The following is an 18,984-nucleotide window of genomic DNA, read 5'->3' on the forward strand; positions in this document are numbered from 1 at the left end:
ATGGACTTTGAATTGGAATAGATACAAAAATAATCATCCTCCCATTCGGAGTGAAAATTATATATTTTGGGCTTTTTTGCTTCTGCCATAATTGCGGTCTTGTGTGTGTGCGGACTGTCACTCCTGTTGACACGGACAACGTCAGCGAAATAGTGCCCACTGCCCACCAGCCACGCCCCGACACATGGGGTCTCGCCGGCCAATCACAAAGCTTTGATGCGTTCATGTGCATTATTCTGGACAGGAAGATTATGTTACAGGACATTAATGATACAACAGAATGTTGTTGTTCTATTTTTAGACACATCTCGCGATCGACTGGGAATCTCCCCGCGATCGACCGGTCGATCGCGATCGACTGGTTGGGCACCCCTGCTCTAAACAGTCTGTAGGAAACACCAATGACGCCCACCTCTGACATCCTGGTTTCATCTAAACAAATGGCGTGCTCATGAGAACCAAAGTGGTGATAATGCATGCAGGTGGATACAAAGCCGCAGGTTTCTCTCCCGTACACGAGCCGGAGCCCTCAGGTCGCAATTGATTCCAAATAATCTACTAACAACTGTTTACTGTAGCGGAGCGCCGGAGGCTTCACATTGTGTCAGCCCACGCCTGCGTGTGCTGCGCTGCACTCAGAACCATCCCTATAACACAGAGAGTCAGAAAGAGCAGCACTTTTTTTTTTATATACAGACCATTGAAAAGCTGAACCCAGGAAATATTGTACACAGTCTAGTATGGTTTTATATTGTGAGGCTCGCAGGCTTTTGGATGTGAAGATTGGTTTTGTGAGTTGATGATTACATATACGGCCCAATGTCAGAACATGACAACTTAGTCCCATTCCTTGTCCCTCCAAGGACGTATAACTCTAATTGCCATAGACTCAGTATTTATATTGCCTTGCATCGGCCACAAAATAAGCTTTCAAATATATTTTGACTTTGCTTGGTTAACATTTTTCAAGATAAACGGTCACTGGTGGTTCTGGTTCTGCACACTGCTGCCGCTTCCTCATTATTCCATCTGTCAGAGAGGAGGAGAAATACAGGAAGAGAAAAAGAGGAATAAAAGAGTTATAAGAACCCAAGGAGAAAGGGTCAATGAAAACAGATGGTGCTGAAAAGCCTGCTCGGATGCTCTGGGCAAACAATGCAAGATTCCATTTCAGAGAGCAGAAAGGTCAGTTTGAGCTCCCATCCCCTCCCTCTCGCTGTCTTCTGTCTTCCCCCGTGTGTGTGTGTGTGTGTGTATTTCATTCCTATCCACTCAGAAAAACACTCACCTTCTGACTGATGTCGATAAAGCCGATTCATGACAAATCATAGCAATCGTTTGCCTGCAAATCAGATTGATTAAATGATAAAGTCCAATTTTTGTTTTGCAATAATGTAATGTGTCATGTGTTTCGCAACTCTTTGTAGTTACAGTACAGTGAAGCACACTGCAATGCAATATAAAACGTGTACACTCTGCAATATATGACAGGAACTGAACACAGTAGAAATGTGAACATAGTGTAAATAAAGTGGTTATAACACATGCTTTCATGGCTTGAGAGTCTTCAAGTCAGAGTCAGCACCTGCTATTGGACACTTTCTGCTCGTACATCTAAATACATAACCCCTTCACTCGGTTGATCATCTGTTAGGTCATTGGTTGGTCAGTTGATCCACAACTTTGCTCCAAATTGAAATATCTCTGATTGTGTTGAAATAATTTCCATTCAAAATGGTGTGAACATTGATGGTTTCCAGGAAGTGATACCTTTTGTATAAGTGGATTTCCAATAAATGTGGTTCAGCCATTCATGTTTTCTAGTGAATATATTTTCAAACGACTGCAAACAGAATGACATGCCTATCAGCCTCAGCTGTATCGTACTTTCGCTTAAGTGCTAATGAGCAATTGTTAGCAATCTAGCATACTAACTAAGCATTGTAAGCATGTGAGGCCTGCTGAACACTGTACAGCCTCACAGAGCTTCTAGTGGGAATGTGGACTCATTAAAATGTGCTCGTATATGTCAGTACATCTATTTGAGCGATATATACACTGAAATATATATATATACCGTAGTTTTCAATCTTAACTGCTTTTGTATGCGGTAAATGTGGTCGTGATGCCTGTCGGTTCAACATAGGTCAGTGTAGATATTCCCATTAGGTCTGACAGCCTCATTATCGAGTTTCTCCTTCCCTTGTCCCTCCATCTTCTTTTTAATAACCTCATCATGCTGCAGGGTTCCGATAATTCATCTTTAGGATTCATTCAGAGCCATCACAAAACAATAAGTCTTAATTATATTGTCTATCAACAAAAATCTGCATATGAATACAGAATCTTAAACCAGCAAAGTGTTGTCTTGTTTACTCTTGTAGTGTGTTTGTAGTCCCAATGGAACTGACCGATCATGTTTGAGCGGGATTTTGTACTGTAAACTTAGTTAGTTTACTTGTGAAACAATCCTATCTTATTTGTTGCCTTCGAACTCTTTCCTTGCTTCTCTAGTTGCTCAATTAATTTGAATACAATGTCAGAAAAGTAAGCTTATGACTGGACATCCACTGGTTAAACCGCATCTTCATCGGAATGATAGCTTGTCATTCAGAGATTGGACTAAACACCACTTCAGTTACTGCTTTTGCTCTTCTCTCTTCCTGTCTCATAGAATAGAATGGAATAGAATACCTTTATTGTCATTGCACACAGAGTACAATGGATGTATGCTGCCTTCACATGATTAGCATTAAATCGGCTTTGCGCTGGCTGTCCCGTTGCGCTGGCTGTCCCGTTGTTCTCCCATTTAGAGAGAGTCGAGACCCTTAAACACTATGATACTGTAAAGGCCTCCCACCATGCTTCTTTTGTGTAGCAGTTAATACTCCAGCAGAGGGGGTTAAAGGTGCTATCGGTAATGACTGGCCACATACCCGACAAAGGATTTGTTAAACCATCATCTAACAATGTCATCTTTACCGCTCCATGCCAAACTTGGAAAAGAATGATTGTGCTAGAAAAATGGGTACATTTTCTTTTAGTTCCCAGAAAACTTACAATATTCGACCTAAGAATGCAGATAAAAACACTGACGCAACAGATCCCCTGCTTATTGAAAAGGAGTGTTTTGTGGCTTCCAGCATAGAAGCTCATATTTTGATCGAAACAGGTTTGTTTGACATATGTTCCTCTATGGCTCATGTAGCAGGTATTTCATCATCGCTCAGTTTGGGAGCTGCAGGGCATTTCTTTGAGTCAGAGACAGACTGCTGGAATCGAGAAAACGGGAGAAGAGTGCAGCAGAAATAAAAGCCATATTAGTCATCCTGCTCTTGTGCCGTACAGTCAAAAGGAGCTCTATTTTAAGACACATCATAACAAATGAAGGGTGGACTATCGTCTCATTACGTCTTCACACTCACAGGTCACATTATATCTCTTTACAGGTGCCAGCTTGTCAGTGGGAAACGCCTCATAATCTTTCTATTTAAATGATGGTTTCCTAAACGCTTGGTTGGTTACATTCCTGCTCCTGAGGACTTCACTTTATCCCCTTCTGCGATCTGAAATCTACAGCCATCATAATTTTTTTTTAAATGATTTCTTCCAACCCATTCTCCTTTTACCGATACATAGTTAAATTAAGTAATTTGTGGTCGGAAACGAAATATCTAACATATAGTAAAAAGAGTGAGATCCCTGGAAAGGAAATGCTGATCGAACACATGACTTTCTACACTTCAGTATACACATTTCCAATTGTATTTTAAGTGCCTACAGGCATGCAACAAGCACATATTCACATCACAGCGTTCCCAAAACATTGTCAGCCAGCCAATTAAATACTTCATATCTGTTCAAATCAATTATCTCCACCATGGAAGTGCCCTGTAACGCTGTTGTGAAATGATTGAGCTAATGGGGTTTTGTTCCCACGCAGACAATATCAAACCTCTCTGCAGCAATTCAGATTATTATCCACCCTCATGTTTTTGTTTTACGCCCATTTCAGGTCCATTTTGCTATCTTCCAGGTTCAACTGTGATTGAATCTGAAGCTCGGAGCATGATGTGCACTTTCAACCTTCCAATGCTCTTAAGTTCCTGAGAGCTGTGGTCATTTCATCCTGAGAGCTCTCCATTACACAGAGAGCTGACCTTGTGGTAGAAAGTAGTTCCTGAAGTATCTAAGTAGTTTACATTATTTAGAATTCATTGCTGAGCCTTATACTGTTGTAATGTTAGCTCGTTTTGGTCGCCACCCCAAAATATGTCTTTTAAGATGCGTAATCCTCTACTGTTCACAATTAGCTAGATTGGTTGTACCATTTTTGAAATGGTCATAACAATTGTTTTGGAAGACCTTTATGTACAATATAGTTATAATGAGTATATGCCAACAGTACATTAAACTGTTGTGATAGGAATTTGAAATGAGCGTCTTTTATTTAAAAAACAAATATAGATATCTTGTTAATAATACATAGTTTCTCAATTTCTTTACACTCTTTCTTTGTCTCCTTCCCCAAACGACACACATAAATGAGTTTAATTAATTAGCAGAAAAGGAAACGAACAAAGTAAAATATTTATATCACTGATCACTTAAAATTATTATTCCTTTTAAATGTACAATGTTTATTGTCAAGGTGTACTTTTCTTGACCCCAAAATGGTGTAGTGAAAATCTGATATTGTGAAAGCCCTAGTTGGGATTTACTGCATCTGTGTCCTGCTTTTATCTAGCCAGCTTGTCTTTTGTGTGTGTGTGTGTGTGTGTGTGTGTGTGTGTGTGTGTGTGTGTGTGTGTGTGTGTGTGTGTGTGTGTGTGTGTGTGTGTGTGTGTGTGTGTGTGTGTGTGTGTGTGTGTGTGTGTGTGTGTGTGTGTGTGTGTGTGTGTGTGTGTGTGTGTGTGTGTGTGTGTGTGTGTGTGTGTGTGTGTGTGTGTCCGGCAGCAGAGATATGTATGCCAGTCAGAGCAATGCTCCCTGTCACTGATGATAAGTGGTAATTGAATTTGCCAGGCGAAGCTGACAAGGCAGGACTGGCAGACCAGCGTGTGTTGCATGAGAGGGTCTTGGCAGCATAATGCTTTTAATTGTGTCAGTCAGGGGCGGCATGGAGGTCCGTCAACTGTAAAGGGCCATTTGTCTCTGCTGTCTCTCAATCTTTCTGCCTCATATTCTCATTCTTTGTCTCTATCGCTGGCATTAATCAAATACAGTGTCTCCCAAGCAGCATACAAACATTTCAGGCTTCAATACTCGGAAATACATTTGATGAAATGCCAATGCATCTGCCTAAGAAACATAAGTTCTCACTTCAGATTTAATAATTGCTTAGAAGACGACAGGAAAAGGCAGCTGGGCAAAAGACAGAACATTCTGGCCGGTCAATAGAGCGCTCACAAGCTGCCCCCCACCAGCCACAGAGTTTAAATTCACAGTCAGCAAGCTTAATGCATCATTTAATATTTTATTAGATATTACTTTATGAGCATGTTGATATTACTTCAATTGGAGTTATTTAGTATGAAAGGAGCTGCAGAAAAACTATTACATTTTATATTTGTGTTCCTAATGAGAGCCTTCTCAGCAGTGCAATGCGCATCAATCCAACACTCCCCCTTATGTTACTGCCTCACACTCATGCAAGTCGATTTATGTAAAAAGGATTGCACCCTCAAACCAATCAGGCTTGGCGAGTGGACTCTTCATTGACTTAGTTGTAAATCAAGACCTCACACAAGGATTGCTGCTTGTATTGCTTACACTATCATGTAGTTAGAAAAGCATTTTGATTATTTAAAGAACACAAGTATTATGCCTTGGCCAGCTCTACTGTTTCAGTTTAGCAGTACAACATAAAACAAATTCACCTGTCAATAGTAAGACTTAACTACAGTATTGCTGAAACTATCACGAAAGCTCTAAACTGATGACCATTCTGCTCAATGAGAAAATAAACAGTTGCATGAAGTATCCATTATGAGATGTTGGATGGGAGTGTTTTCTTTTCTGACTCACCCTTCAGTAAATATGGTATTTCTGCCACGTTGTTCAGTCTCCCTCACACGCACCATCCCATTATAGACTAAACACCCATCTACGTGATTGTCAGACTGACATCGGTCTGACAATCACGTAGATGGGTGTTTAGTCAATAATGGGAGTGGGCGTGTGTCTTGAGAAATACATTTACAAATACAGGGTGTCCGCTGGGTCTTAAAAAGTATTAAAAGTTGATAAATCAAATTATCGAAAATTAAGGGGGAACAGAAACTCCCTCTGGAGGGAACTTTGGGATTTTAGACTCTGCAGACCATTTACATGCACAAAAACCTATAGAACACACTACAGGAAAGGGAACACCTCAACAAGCATAACAGCCAGATATTCTATCTGTGAATATAAATTTGCCCATGTCAGAATAGAGTTGTCATGGAGATGTGTGGTGTGTGCGTGATTGACACTTGATGGCAGCCACCAGTAACAGAGGAAAGTCTTTCAGGTGTATTCTTATATAATGAGGCTATTTCACTCACACACACACTACTGTAACTCGCACACCCAGCTTCAGGCGAGAAGGGACACTTTTTTAACTTTATGTAATTAAGTCTAGAATAATTGCTAGGAGGCTCCTCTCTTCCTGTCCTTTCTCTATTTTGTTCGTCTTTACTTGACAGAGGAATGTAATTAAAAAAGGGGAGAGAGAGCTTTAGCGAGGTTTGATCATTGTCTCCAGCCTATAATGGAGAGCTTAGACCCGCCGTCTATCATGGACAGTTAGAGGGGGATACACACTTGGAGCAGGAAGAGATATCAGAAGATCGATGGAGATACAGAGATCCGTCAATGAGATGGAGAGCGACAGGAAGGCAGGAGACAGCTGAGGCAACAGAAAGGCAAGCAGAGAAGATGTAAAGATGTTAGGGAGGGCATCAAGGAGGAGGGAAAGTGAGGGAGGAAGTAACTGTGGATTCAAATACAAAACTTTCTTTCGTCACAATTGCCTATGGAAAAGACGTATTTTAAGTCTTATTGTTGACTTTTCAATCAAGGCACCATTTACACCATTTATTTTATGATTAAAATGGTTCCACTAAGCTGATTTTTTCAAGTATATGGAGAATAACCTCTAGGATCATTCTACAGTTTGTGTAGAAAGAACACAGAAAGATAATGATTTAGGGGGAAATCACCACACAACTTTCCACAGAAGGCTTTAGAGCATCGGAGAAAAAAGACATGAAGAAAGAGGAGAGTGAATCCTTGTTCGTCACCATCAAACACACACACACACACGCACACACACGAAATAACTCGCACAATGGTTTGATCTATCAGTCAGAATAAAATTACCCTTAGTCTCTTTCTCTGTGTTTCCTTTCATTTAAATGATCAAATTACTTATATTGGCATGAAATAACCACCCAATTTCAACCACTCGCCAAAACTCCAAAAGTTATCTACATAGTGTGATTTACTCTGCTATTCTTTTTTCGTTTTAAAAAGTTCAGGAAAAAAACAATTAATTAAGAGTTACGTGAATCAATCGCAGAAAACACATTTGTATGCGACACCCAACAAAACACAATATTCATAATAACAGTTACATTTATAAGAAGACCTTAAGCATCTCAATGAAACTCCCCCTGAATATATAAAGGTTAACAAATAAAATAAGAGACACAAATGGTGTAATTACTTCAAGAAATGCCAACTGTTTCATAGAATTATGTAAAAAATGTCTGTAGTTCCCCATTTTTCCAGTCATAATCTTAGATACGTGTGTTTGTGTGTGATTGTCAGTGGTTTCCTCTGAGCCTGAGCCAAGGTGTGAGTTTTGCCAAATCCGAGCGTGTTCACCAGTCACCTCCACTGTAGTACAAGTGCAGCAGCCCGGGAAGGAGCTAATATGTATAATGCACAAGGACACCTTCAGCTAATGCATTTGCGCTGTAGCCAAGGTGGACAATAACCCTCTCAGACCTCCTCTCCCTCTACCCGACACCTCGCAGGACAATGTGTCGCCCATGTTTTGCTTCCCCGATTCTCCGTTCCAACCAAATGTGACATTTTTCGCCTCGCCTTCAGTGGGTGTGAGTGTGAAGTGACTGTTCTGTACAAGTGCAGGCTTCAGTGGAGAGTAGAGATCATGTCTGTGGTTCCCTTTGTGAATCCACTTGTTTGAAGGATCAACTTAATCCAGTGGTCTTTCGTTGATGCTAGGATTAGACTGACTCGATTGAAGATATCGATAAATGGGAGTGGAATCAATTAAGAAAGTCTTTCACGTTAAATTGAGACCAAACACCCTTTAAATTCCATCTCTGCCTTACAACTTGTTATTGAAGCATTTTAAGACCCACCAAAGGCGTGAAAGATTAAACAAAGTTTGACAAAGCCATCTCAACTCAGGGTCATTTGATAACTTCTTTCCGAGCAAGTATGTTTCATTAATAAAATCAAAGAATGTTTTTTAAGGCAACATGAAAAACGTCAAACTTCTAAAGCTGCAAATGAAAAGAGAGGCCAAACTTTAAGAAGTCCAAATTCCCCACAAATATTTTCTTTCATCCATTTTATTGTAGTGTCCTGTGGCAGTTATGCAAACTATTGCCGTATGTCGAGATAAGACCAACTTAATGACAGGCCATTTTTGTCATGAATACACAATTGTTTGATCCAACGTTAGCGGTTGCCATGTTGGACCTCACTACCTGAGGAAGATCCTTATTAGAATAAAAACATCCTTGACATATTGGAAAAGTATCTTGAGACACCATTCAAGTATTTCTTAAAAATATCTATCGAGGGCAGTGGTTTTCAAACTGTGGGCCTGGTGGGTCGCGGAGGTACTGCAGGGGGGTCGCGGGAAGATTTTTTAATTTTATTATTTTCTCCTTTTAGCTTCGTGAAGCACCTTGAAATTACGTTGTTTTTAAAGTGTGCTATATAAATCAAATGTATTATTATTATTATTATTAAATTGTAAACAAACACTGCTCGAAAATATCTCATTGGTCAGAGAGCTGTGGGCATAATGCTGCCTTTTGCAACATCCTACTTGTGTGAGAGGCTTTTTCTGCTGTTGCTGCCATCAAAACCAAATACAGATCAAAGCTGAACATTGAGAATGAACTGAGAGAGTCTCAAAACAACAGCCCCGCTTTGAGAAGATCTGCGAGGGACAGCAAGCACACACAAGTCATTGATAAGCTATGTGTGGAATAGGAATGGTAAAGTGATGTGATTGTTTGCAACCTGCAGTAGAAATAGTAGTTAATTAATATATTTTCCTTAAAGAAATTAGAATAAAAAAATCTACTACTCAGGGAAGAAGGCCAACCAGTTTTAATTAGGCCAAATTAATTCACAGTATCTATTACAAGCACTTTTGTTCATGTGTAATCCATAATAAAATATACAATTATAGTTGGATCTTTGTATCTTCTTATTATTAGCAGAGAAAATGTAATGTTTTTACAACAATATACAATTAATACTACCAATATAGATGGGAACCGGGTGGGGGGGGTCCCGAAAATATTTCCAATTACCCAAGGGGGGCCCGACTGAAAAAGTTTGGGAACCACTGATCTAGGGTGTTCTGTGTAGAGGTCAGTTTGTCAGATCATTTGTCAATCATTGCTCAATTGTGAACTTCTGAAATCAGACAAACCCGGAAATTGTGGCTTGAATCAGAGAATACTGATTGAAACAATAACAGATGCAGAGTTTCTATTCTATAACCCCTTTCCACCCACACGTTGGTACCAGAAAGTATTGCGTTTCCATAGAAATGGCGAGACATTCCAACATCAAACAACTTCTAAACGCTGCCTGCTGGTGTCCTCTGGGCTCCCATGCTGCTCCGCGCTTCCACATTTTAATTCCCCACAGACCACAGCTCGATACGCTGCGATCACACAAGACCCTCTCTCACAGTGGAAACCAAAAACCCGAGCAATTTACATATGTAATTGAGTGGAAAGCGATTGTGCTTGCAGCCGCTCGCTGCATGTAGCTACTGTCATGCATGTGTGTGTGTTTACATGCTTGGACTCAGATGGCAATGACAATGAGGATCATACTGAATTATTTTTGTTGTTTTTTTCCATCTTTTAAATCAGTTAGTTGCTTCACAGAATGGTGGACTAATCTGCTTTTTCTTGGTGTTGAACAAATAAATAGACAAGCCCTTTATAGAGCTTTTCAAAATCTGACGTATGATACCAGGAGGCCTCATCAGTCCAATTTATATAATCTTCGTGTGCTCATGAATGTACATATTTTATACTCTCCAGGTGTATCTGATATACTGCTACATATGTGTGTATCATGTTAGCCTTCTCATGATCAATTCTGCTGGAAGTTGTGACATGCGATGCAGAGATAATGTACATTCTTATCCTCCTCTGGTCCGCAGACCTTCATGCCGTTCGTACTACAACTGCACGCAGGCAATCCGCCATTAACTATTTGTAAGTTGCTAAGTGTGTGTGTCAACACAGCATGACTTGTGTGTCTAAAGCGATCTGCCCCCTCAGTCAGATTGACTCGAATCGGAAAGATTATCAAACGGGCACGGATTCGACGTGCGCTCTGCAGAGCCGCACTGGTGTTTAATCCCTTTACAGATTAAAACGAGCTGATATTTGGTTCTTTAAGTCCCCGTAATGTGTCACACCCCCACAGTCCCCAGAGCAGACGCAGGAAGTTAAGGGGCTGCTTTTATCTGCCTCGCACAATAGCATCACTGCTTCGCAAAGATTGAGTTATTACTCAGAGGAAGAGTGTTTTAGAGTCTTCTGATTGCTGCTGCAGGAGAGGCATTATAGTTTCTGGTTGCCCTCCTCCAATCCTGTTGGAACTTCCGCAAAAAAAGTCACACTTTTATCTGTAAATTGTTCAATCCAGCTCCACTTCTATTAGGAATATTCATAGGCAGGCTCACTTTCTCACAGTTTGACAAGAGTGCCCCTTGTTGGAAAGTCACGTTACTGCGTCTGGAAACTGTGAGTCAAAGCATTTTTGCAACGTATTCAAAGCTTTCATTCTTTCAGCATGTTTCATTTATTTCAGTGTTTAATGATCTTCAGAATTTGTAATCTCCAATGGAAGAATAACCACTATTGTCATTCAGTTTGACGTGTTTTTTACATTAGTGGATCTTAAGATGTGACACAAAAAGGGAGTAAGAAAACATCTATTGACTCTTCTCAATGCTTTGCTCATGTAAATCAAATTATTTAGACAAATATCACAAATTACACATTAGTCTCAATGTATACAGGATATATCAATCTCTTTCCTTGGACCCTCACAGCACACATGGGAATTCTCCCCAAAGAAACCCAATATTAAAGAGGAACACATGGAAGAAACCTAGGGGAGATCGACCAAAACGGACAGACGTGATGTCGTGTGTACATAAAAAAACAACCGACCCTTCAGGATGATGCCATATATCTTCCAGTTGTAGGAAAATATAATAATGTAGGCGTCAGACAGGACTGATCCAGATGTAACCTATAATACTGGCAACCTGCCAGCTGACAGACATAAAAGCTAAATGCAAACTCCAGAATCTTTAAGCCTCTGAGAATAGAGCAACATACTTTTGTTTAACTGTTAAAAACATTGCTTGTTTTACAGTGTTTTACATACATGCATGCAAACATCTCTTATTGGTGTAGATTGTACAATTTAAAACAGTGTCATTCAGTTTGTCTTAGGTTTGGTTATTAACTGGAAAACCACTTATTTAACTAATAAGCAACAGTCAAAATGCTTTCTCAACATTCCCAGGCACACTTTACTTTTTACTATTTCCATAGCCAAAAGTAGTCAAATGTAATCGTCTTATAAAAATGCCCTTCCACTGTGAATTTCATAGATCTTCACGTTTGTAAAATGTCTGTGGCGCATTAGGGACCGACTCATCCACTGTGGAAAAATGTCCTCTGCACTGTGTGGATATAGTACAGCTATTTCAGGGTCTTACGGGCCAGTGGGTCTGATTTAATTATGCATAGAGTGACATACATGGTTATACTTCTTTAAATACAATCCTGATATCCAAATAGTTGAACTTGGATTCACACATGCATTATACAGACAGTCATGCCACATACACATGACATTATCCAGGTGTTTCTAGTGTGTGTGTGTGTGTGTGTGTGTGTGTGTGTGTGTGTGTGTGTGTGTGTGTGTGTGTGTGTGTGTGTCCTGAGGATGTCAAGCTGTCAGAGCTCAACTAGGTTAAACTGAGTGATGTCCTTTAAACAGAGACATATTGGCAGAGGCAGGCTGACCGGATTGATGCTGCTGCCTCACAGGGACATGGAGAGAAGCCACAGTCAGACATGTGCAACAAGAACAAATAACCTCTCTATACAGTGTTGCAGTGATGACATATTTGTTTAGGCCGATCCGGAAGTCGGCATCAAAAGGTTTCCCTCGACAAAAAAACCCACTATTAGAATATTGCAGAAAATAAGATCTTTAACAAACACGTGTTTCTGATACTTCTATCAGCAGGGTGCCTCCAGATATCAACAGAACTGTTGTGATTTCTGAAGGCTAAGTGCAAGCTCCAGAGGCAAAAAGCTAACGTGAGGCTATAAATGAACAACATCAGGGTTGCATGGCTGCTCTGCACCACGGCGAGGCTAGGTCTTATTTAGTCCCTTGTTAGCAACCACCATTTGTAAGAGCTATAGAAGCTCGAGACATTAGCGACGTATTTTATGTCGTTGAAAAATCTTACATTTGTGTGAACAACAGCCCGTAAGTCAGACATATATCATATCAAAAAACCTTGTCTTTTTACAAACCAGAGGTGGTATAATGCTAATTCATTTCCAGGTTATGGGTCGATACAGTTATAGACAAAGCCCTTGCTATTTATGCTAATGAATCCCCATTTTGTAATAGAAGACATACTGTTTCCTACTTCTTATCATAGCTTAGGTATACGTCCAACGGCAGTTTATCCTACATTCTTAATATATCACAGGGATTTGTAATCCCTACATACACTACACAAGCTCTGCTTTCTCTGAACAAACAAGTGCTCTTGAGCAAGGCACTGAACCATGATAACACATCTTATGTGAAGAGAAATAATACATTCCTCTCTGCTCGTCTTTCTTTACCACCCCACTGCTTGTCCTTGTAGGTCCCCCTCTGGCAGCCAAACAAACGCCAGGCCTTTAATTGACCATATTGCTCAGGGAAGTGTGTTCAGAAGAAGAAAGAGACACACACACACACACACACAAGCAAGATGTGGGCCATGCTATGCTCGCCGCCTCACTGCAGTCATGATTAGAATACTGAAAAGGGTCTGTGTGTGTGTTTACTTAGCAGCTTTGTGTCTAAATGCATACAAATTCATTTTGTTTATCTAATATAGTAGATCAAATAGGGTTCCAGTGGCGAGTAGGAATTTGATACTTTTTATGGTACAACTGACCTAAAATTCAAGACTAACTAAATATACAGTAGTGGAGCAGAGTCGTACAGTAGGGATGAAAAAACATGCCAAATCTCTCATGTTTAATCACTAACAACTACTTGAATTATTTCAGAACAATTGATGTTCTCGTACAACCCCAATGCTGTAAGAAATATAAATCCGAGAGAAGCGTTAACCCCGATTTCATGCAGTGTTGCAAAGAGATAATGCCTTAGCATGAAGGATAAATGGACTGTAATTAAAAAGCGCTTTTCCAAACTTACCAGATAAAGACCTGCTTTACCTCCTGAGCAACAGCCGCCCATAAATACTGAAGTGATCATTTCTATGCATGCTTTATTTGTGATGTTATATAATCATTTAAAGCTTTGAATGTTCCTTTCATAGTCTCTTTAATGCTTCAAGTGATCTCAACCTTGGCTACAAGATGACACATGTTTATAAAGAACCCAGCCTCCAACAAATTATTTTAATTATTTTGTTGAATGAAGCAATTCAAAACAATTTCTATAATATAAGATGTGAGGAGGATAAACAGAGACACCTCATTGGACAGTTTCACTCCATTCATGAACTCCTAATAAATGTGACTGCTTCATTAGTGCCTATTGATCACGCTTATCAGTGCCCTTACTTCTGGGTGCCCTTGACATAATTATGATGGGTGGGTTGGAGAGTCCTAGTGTGCCCCATGTTTAATACCTTCACTTTATGAGCTATAAAACTAAATTGATAATCAATACAGTGTCACCTCGGTCTAAGCAGTGTGTAAGCCTAATGGAAAGTTCTTATTGCGCAGTGAATGGGCTTCAACATACACATTTATATTCAACTGTTTCCTCCGAGGAAAACACCCTTTGACCTCTGACCTTGTTTTTCTTTCCTTTCTCCTCTGTGAATGTTTTAGGTGGTGCTGCTGGGTTCATCCATAAATGAAAGGGATCAAATGCTGTTCATCAGCACAGACGAAGGTTCCTCCTTCCAGCGACAGTCCATCTCGTTCACCCCGGACACGCTTGTCTTCCACCCTAAGGAAGAAGACAAGCTCCTGGCCTACTGCAAGGAGGGCATGGTGGGTATCAAAGCGCTGCAGCACTATGAATAAAATAGCTGCTTCTGAGGCTGAAGGAATGAACAACAACGGCAGTGATGATACACAAGCTGTCAATGCATTCAATTCCAATTTCCACACGCACCAGCAGACCACGAACATCAGAGGAAACTCGATGTTTGATTTGCCATACAGAAATACAGCTGTGGGGCACATGAAGTAAACCAAACAGTTTTATTATTATTGATATTTCATTTCAACAACAGCATATTGCCATCATACTTGACTTTCAGTTGTAAGATCTTAAACATTTTGAAAAGAAAGTCTCGATTTAGATGCAACAAACACACATTTATGTCCATGTGTGTATACTCCTTTCTAGCTTTATTTTCACCAATATCACTTTTGTTCAATTTCTGACATGCATGCACTGTAAACTAAACTGGGGATTTGTTCAAAGCAATGCACAGATAAATAAAGTAATTAAAAGTGCTGTACAAAAGACATATATTAAAAAGGCATTAAGATACGCAAAACAATATATATAAATAGACATTTAAATATTTAAAACAAATCAAATGTTAAATAAAGTTCCTGTCAAACGTCTTTGTAACGCAGCCGCCATATTCCCCTTGTTTTTTGTCAATAAAATAATAGTAAAAATAATTACAAATAAGTACAAACACCAACCAAGACTACGATAGTAATTATTCCCATCACCAGACTGCATTTAAATGCCTCACTGCGGTGTTTTGACTTTGAAATTAAAGCTAAAGTGTAATTGTAATGTTTGGCTAATTAATACAGATAATCATTCCGTGATGGTGGGTACTCAGTTGCTGGTTAATGAGCCATGGTTAATGCACAATTGTATATTAGATAATAATTCTGCTACATGGATCTCTGTGTCCTACAATGCTGTTTTCCCCCGATCCCTCTCTGCTACACGGTGGAGTTAATTGCTTTCTTAGTTCTAACATGGCAGTACGTCCCGAGCAAACATGACGATTGAAACCTCACACTGCGGTCCTACTGTATTACTTATGTCTTGTTGCCGGGAGCCATTTAAATAAGTCAGTCCGTGACACATCCATGCCTACAGCACTGTAGAAAAAGAGCGGCAAGATGACCGCAGTTATGGTGAAGAATACAAAAACAATCCACAGTTTACAACTTTGACACGTCTGTTATTAAAACACAGTCACACGCCTCCTTATGGAAAATGTTACTCTAAAATGGAAATTGTTGGTGGGACAAAAGATCCAAAATGTCATAAGTTTGAGCCATTTCAACTCCTCAAGTTTAATAATTTACACCTAATTAAAAAGCAATTCTATTCGTTTTTAATCTGTTCCATATGGGCCGACCGTAGATGGAAGTGGGGAATCCATTCAAACAGAACAAAATATTAATTTAGCTAGAGAATGATAGGACGCACTGCAGCATGTGTAAATTAAGAAGTTTTGCGAGAGCAGCGACTTATTTCTATCAGCTATAACTTCAAATCTGGATATTCACAGTTAAAATGTCTTTAATGTTGAATTGATGACTCAGATATCCTGTGCCTGAGTGAGAAAGGTTGGTATGAGCAATATGCAGACAGGATTTAGCGCCTTAACCAAGCCTCTGTCAATGCTCATCGTTGAGAACGTTTTTGAATGGTAGATGAATTTTGTGTGGCGAAATACTTTTCCTAGCTCCAATGGGCTTTTGAGGCATCCAGGATACCCTGTGTGTAGAGATCAATAGACTTTTATTATGAGTGCGAATGGTGCGATCAATGGTGCACGAGCTCAGGCAACACATTCAAGCACTACTGACACATTGCTACAAAATATTAGCCCCACACACAGACCTGCTATGATTAATAATTAATTGAGCTCAGTCTTTATTTTGTGAACCATGACATTTGGTAGCTTGATTGGATGAAATGGGTTGTTCCAAATAGACCTGATTTATGCTCCAATTTAAAGCTGGTAAAAGGCTGGTGGTAAGGCTTTATAATTTAATGCTATGAGTTATTTTTTAATGTCTAATTGTGGCTTTTTCTCTGTTTTTCGTGTCCAGCTCTTTGCTTCTACAGACCTGGGTCGCAAGTGGACTTTGCTTCAGGAGCGGGTGACCAAGGACAAAGTCTTCTGGTCAGTCCAACTGTATTCTCTCATTATTGATGATTAAGCTGTCTTCTTCATTGACACATACATGTTCAAAGCAGCAACACATGGTTCAGTAGAAAGCACTTACTGTTAGCAGGTGAGGTATTTTACCTTGCTCTCGGGCACAAGTCTTGGTTTTGTTAGAATAAGATAAGAAATGAGAGGTATAGTAAAAGTAAAGTATCAAGGATTCTTGCTTATTAAAAAAGGCAAGGTAAAACTCCCTCATGTCTAGTGAATCTGTCTTTAAAAACATCTTTGATACAGTACATAAGATAAAGTTGAAGTCTTAAAGTCGATAGTTCAGCATTTAAAAAACAATGAGAAGATCAATATCAATCTAATGCTTGAGTGTTACGCTGGAGTCAGAGGAATCAACTATTCTCCCAATGTGGAAAAAACCTAACTTTAAAACTCACTGAATGTTAAAATGACATCTGTAATTTCATGGGGAATTACATGCTCACAAATTCTTGGCAAATGACAGCGGACCACTGTGTTGGAAACTATTGTGCCTGTACTGTGACCAAGAAGAAAGTGTCTGGTAAACCGGACTGCAGATGTTGCTACACAGAAGAATTGCACAAATAGATAAAAGCTGTTATAAATGCAGAATCCTAATAACTTTGATGCTCACCTGTAGGGGTGCAACAACTAATCGATTAAAATCGATGACCCAATTAGTTACCAACTAATTCAATCGTCGATTCGTTGGTGACGTCATCACGTGTGTTTTAAGCACCGTTAAGCTCCAATGTTATCGGTCTTTTTATCGGTACTGGAGACATTTAAAACATACATGTCATGTATTATTGCTACAAAAACATTATATCACGGTCTTAGTGTCGCCAACTCATTTCTAAAATGCAAAAAGACAAAATAATTTGTCTATGATGTATTTTCGATCTTTTCAATCCAGAAGAGAGATCTCTCTCTCCCCCGTCTGTGTGCGAGGGGGCGGGGCGGTTTACACACACATGGCTGCTACATGCAGCAACACACACACGGCTGCTACATGCAGCAACACACACACGGCTGCTGCATGCATGCAACACACACACACACGGCGGGATGGCGGAGAGAACTAAGCGCTCCGAGGTGGTTAAACTTTACCCGTCTCGATGTGGACAATGCTCGTTGCCAATAGTGCAATAAGAGTTTAGCATGTGAGGGCGGTAACACGAGCAATTTGTCTAAACATTTAACAAAAGTGCTCCACATCCAGACGGAGGAATGCACCGGGTTCGACTGTCTTTCTAGCAGCTCTGTAGCTCCATCCACGAGTAACGTTTCCACGTCAGGTGTTATGTATGCTAGCAGCAACACACAGAGTTAACTACATGATACAAACATGGGTTAATGATTAGAGGAAACTGAGTTATTTAGTTTGTTAAAGTTTCAGCTATTCTGTTTACAGTTCTGTCATCACATTATTTAATACGATTTGTTAAAACACTGTTGTTTCTTTTGATGTGAAATATTATTTATTTAATTTAAATAAAAAGCAATGTTAATTTTGTTCACAATTTGTTTACTTAGTTCAATAATATATGTATTTTTGAATCAAGTATTCATCTTTATTGTCTTCATTGTTAGTTTCCACATGCCTAAAACAACCTCAAGCTAAATCTAAAAGTTGATGGCTAAATAAGAGCGTTTGAGAAATTGTGCAAGGCATACAGTAATAGTCCGAATAGTCGATTAATCGTTTAATTAATCGATAGACTAATCGATTATCAAATTAGTCGTTTGTTGCAGCCCTACTCACCTGTCGTCATCACCAACAAGAGGTTTGCATATGTGTTTTTGAGTGAATCCGACAATTATTTGATTGATTTCCATGGAATCTGCTTAAGACTACCATGTCCTTCTCAGGATGAATTGCAATCACCTTGTTAATCCCTTCACTTTGTTATTGTTCTCCACAATTACTATAGTTGAACACCAATCACCTTCAGACATTCCAGTGCTCAGCTGTTTATTTTTGTATTATTGCCAATTAGAAAATTCTTTCAAAACACCCCAAAGACAGTGAGGCATGTCATTGTAAGCGTATCAGTAGGCTGATGCTTTTATTTGAACCAGGCAACAAGTAGGTCTCACTTGGTGAAATCCCTTGGAACAGCTGTTCCTCCTAAATCATGTCGCTCTCTGGATGATTAACACAATGTGAAAACACTTAGTTACACTAAGGTCCTGAATGGGGATAAAAACAAGATATATTGTGTAAGTAAGGTAACTTTATTATTGTTGATGAGCAGTTTTAATCTTTCGACAAAGCTCCCCCCTCC

At 39.6% G+C, this 18,984-nt stretch overlaps 1 protein-coding gene across 8 annotated transcripts in view; it reads left to right on the forward strand.

Annotated features, from left to right (window-relative positions):
- The window catches only part of sorcs2 (sortilin-related VPS10 domain containing receptor 2), a 277,213-nt gene that overhangs the window by 203,082 nt on the left and 55,147 nt on the right, over window positions 1-18,984 (forward strand). For all 8 annotated transcript variants that reach the window (XM_034236374.1, XM_034236373.1, XM_034236377.1 and 5 more), the window contains 2 exons: window positions 14,394-14,558; window positions 16,605-16,678. In XM_034236374.1, the coding sequence (XP_034092265.1) occupies window positions 14,394-14,558; window positions 16,605-16,678 (239 nt within the window). The remainder of the gene's footprint in view (window positions 1-14,393; window positions 14,559-16,604; window positions 16,679-18,984) is intronic.

Source organism: Gymnodraco acuticeps, unplaced genomic scaffold (assembly GCF_902827175.1).
Source record: "Gymnodraco acuticeps unplaced genomic scaffold, fGymAcu1.1, whole genome shotgun sequence".
Taxonomy (NCBI): domain Eukaryota; kingdom Metazoa; phylum Chordata; class Actinopteri; order Perciformes; family Bathydraconidae; genus Gymnodraco; species Gymnodraco acuticeps.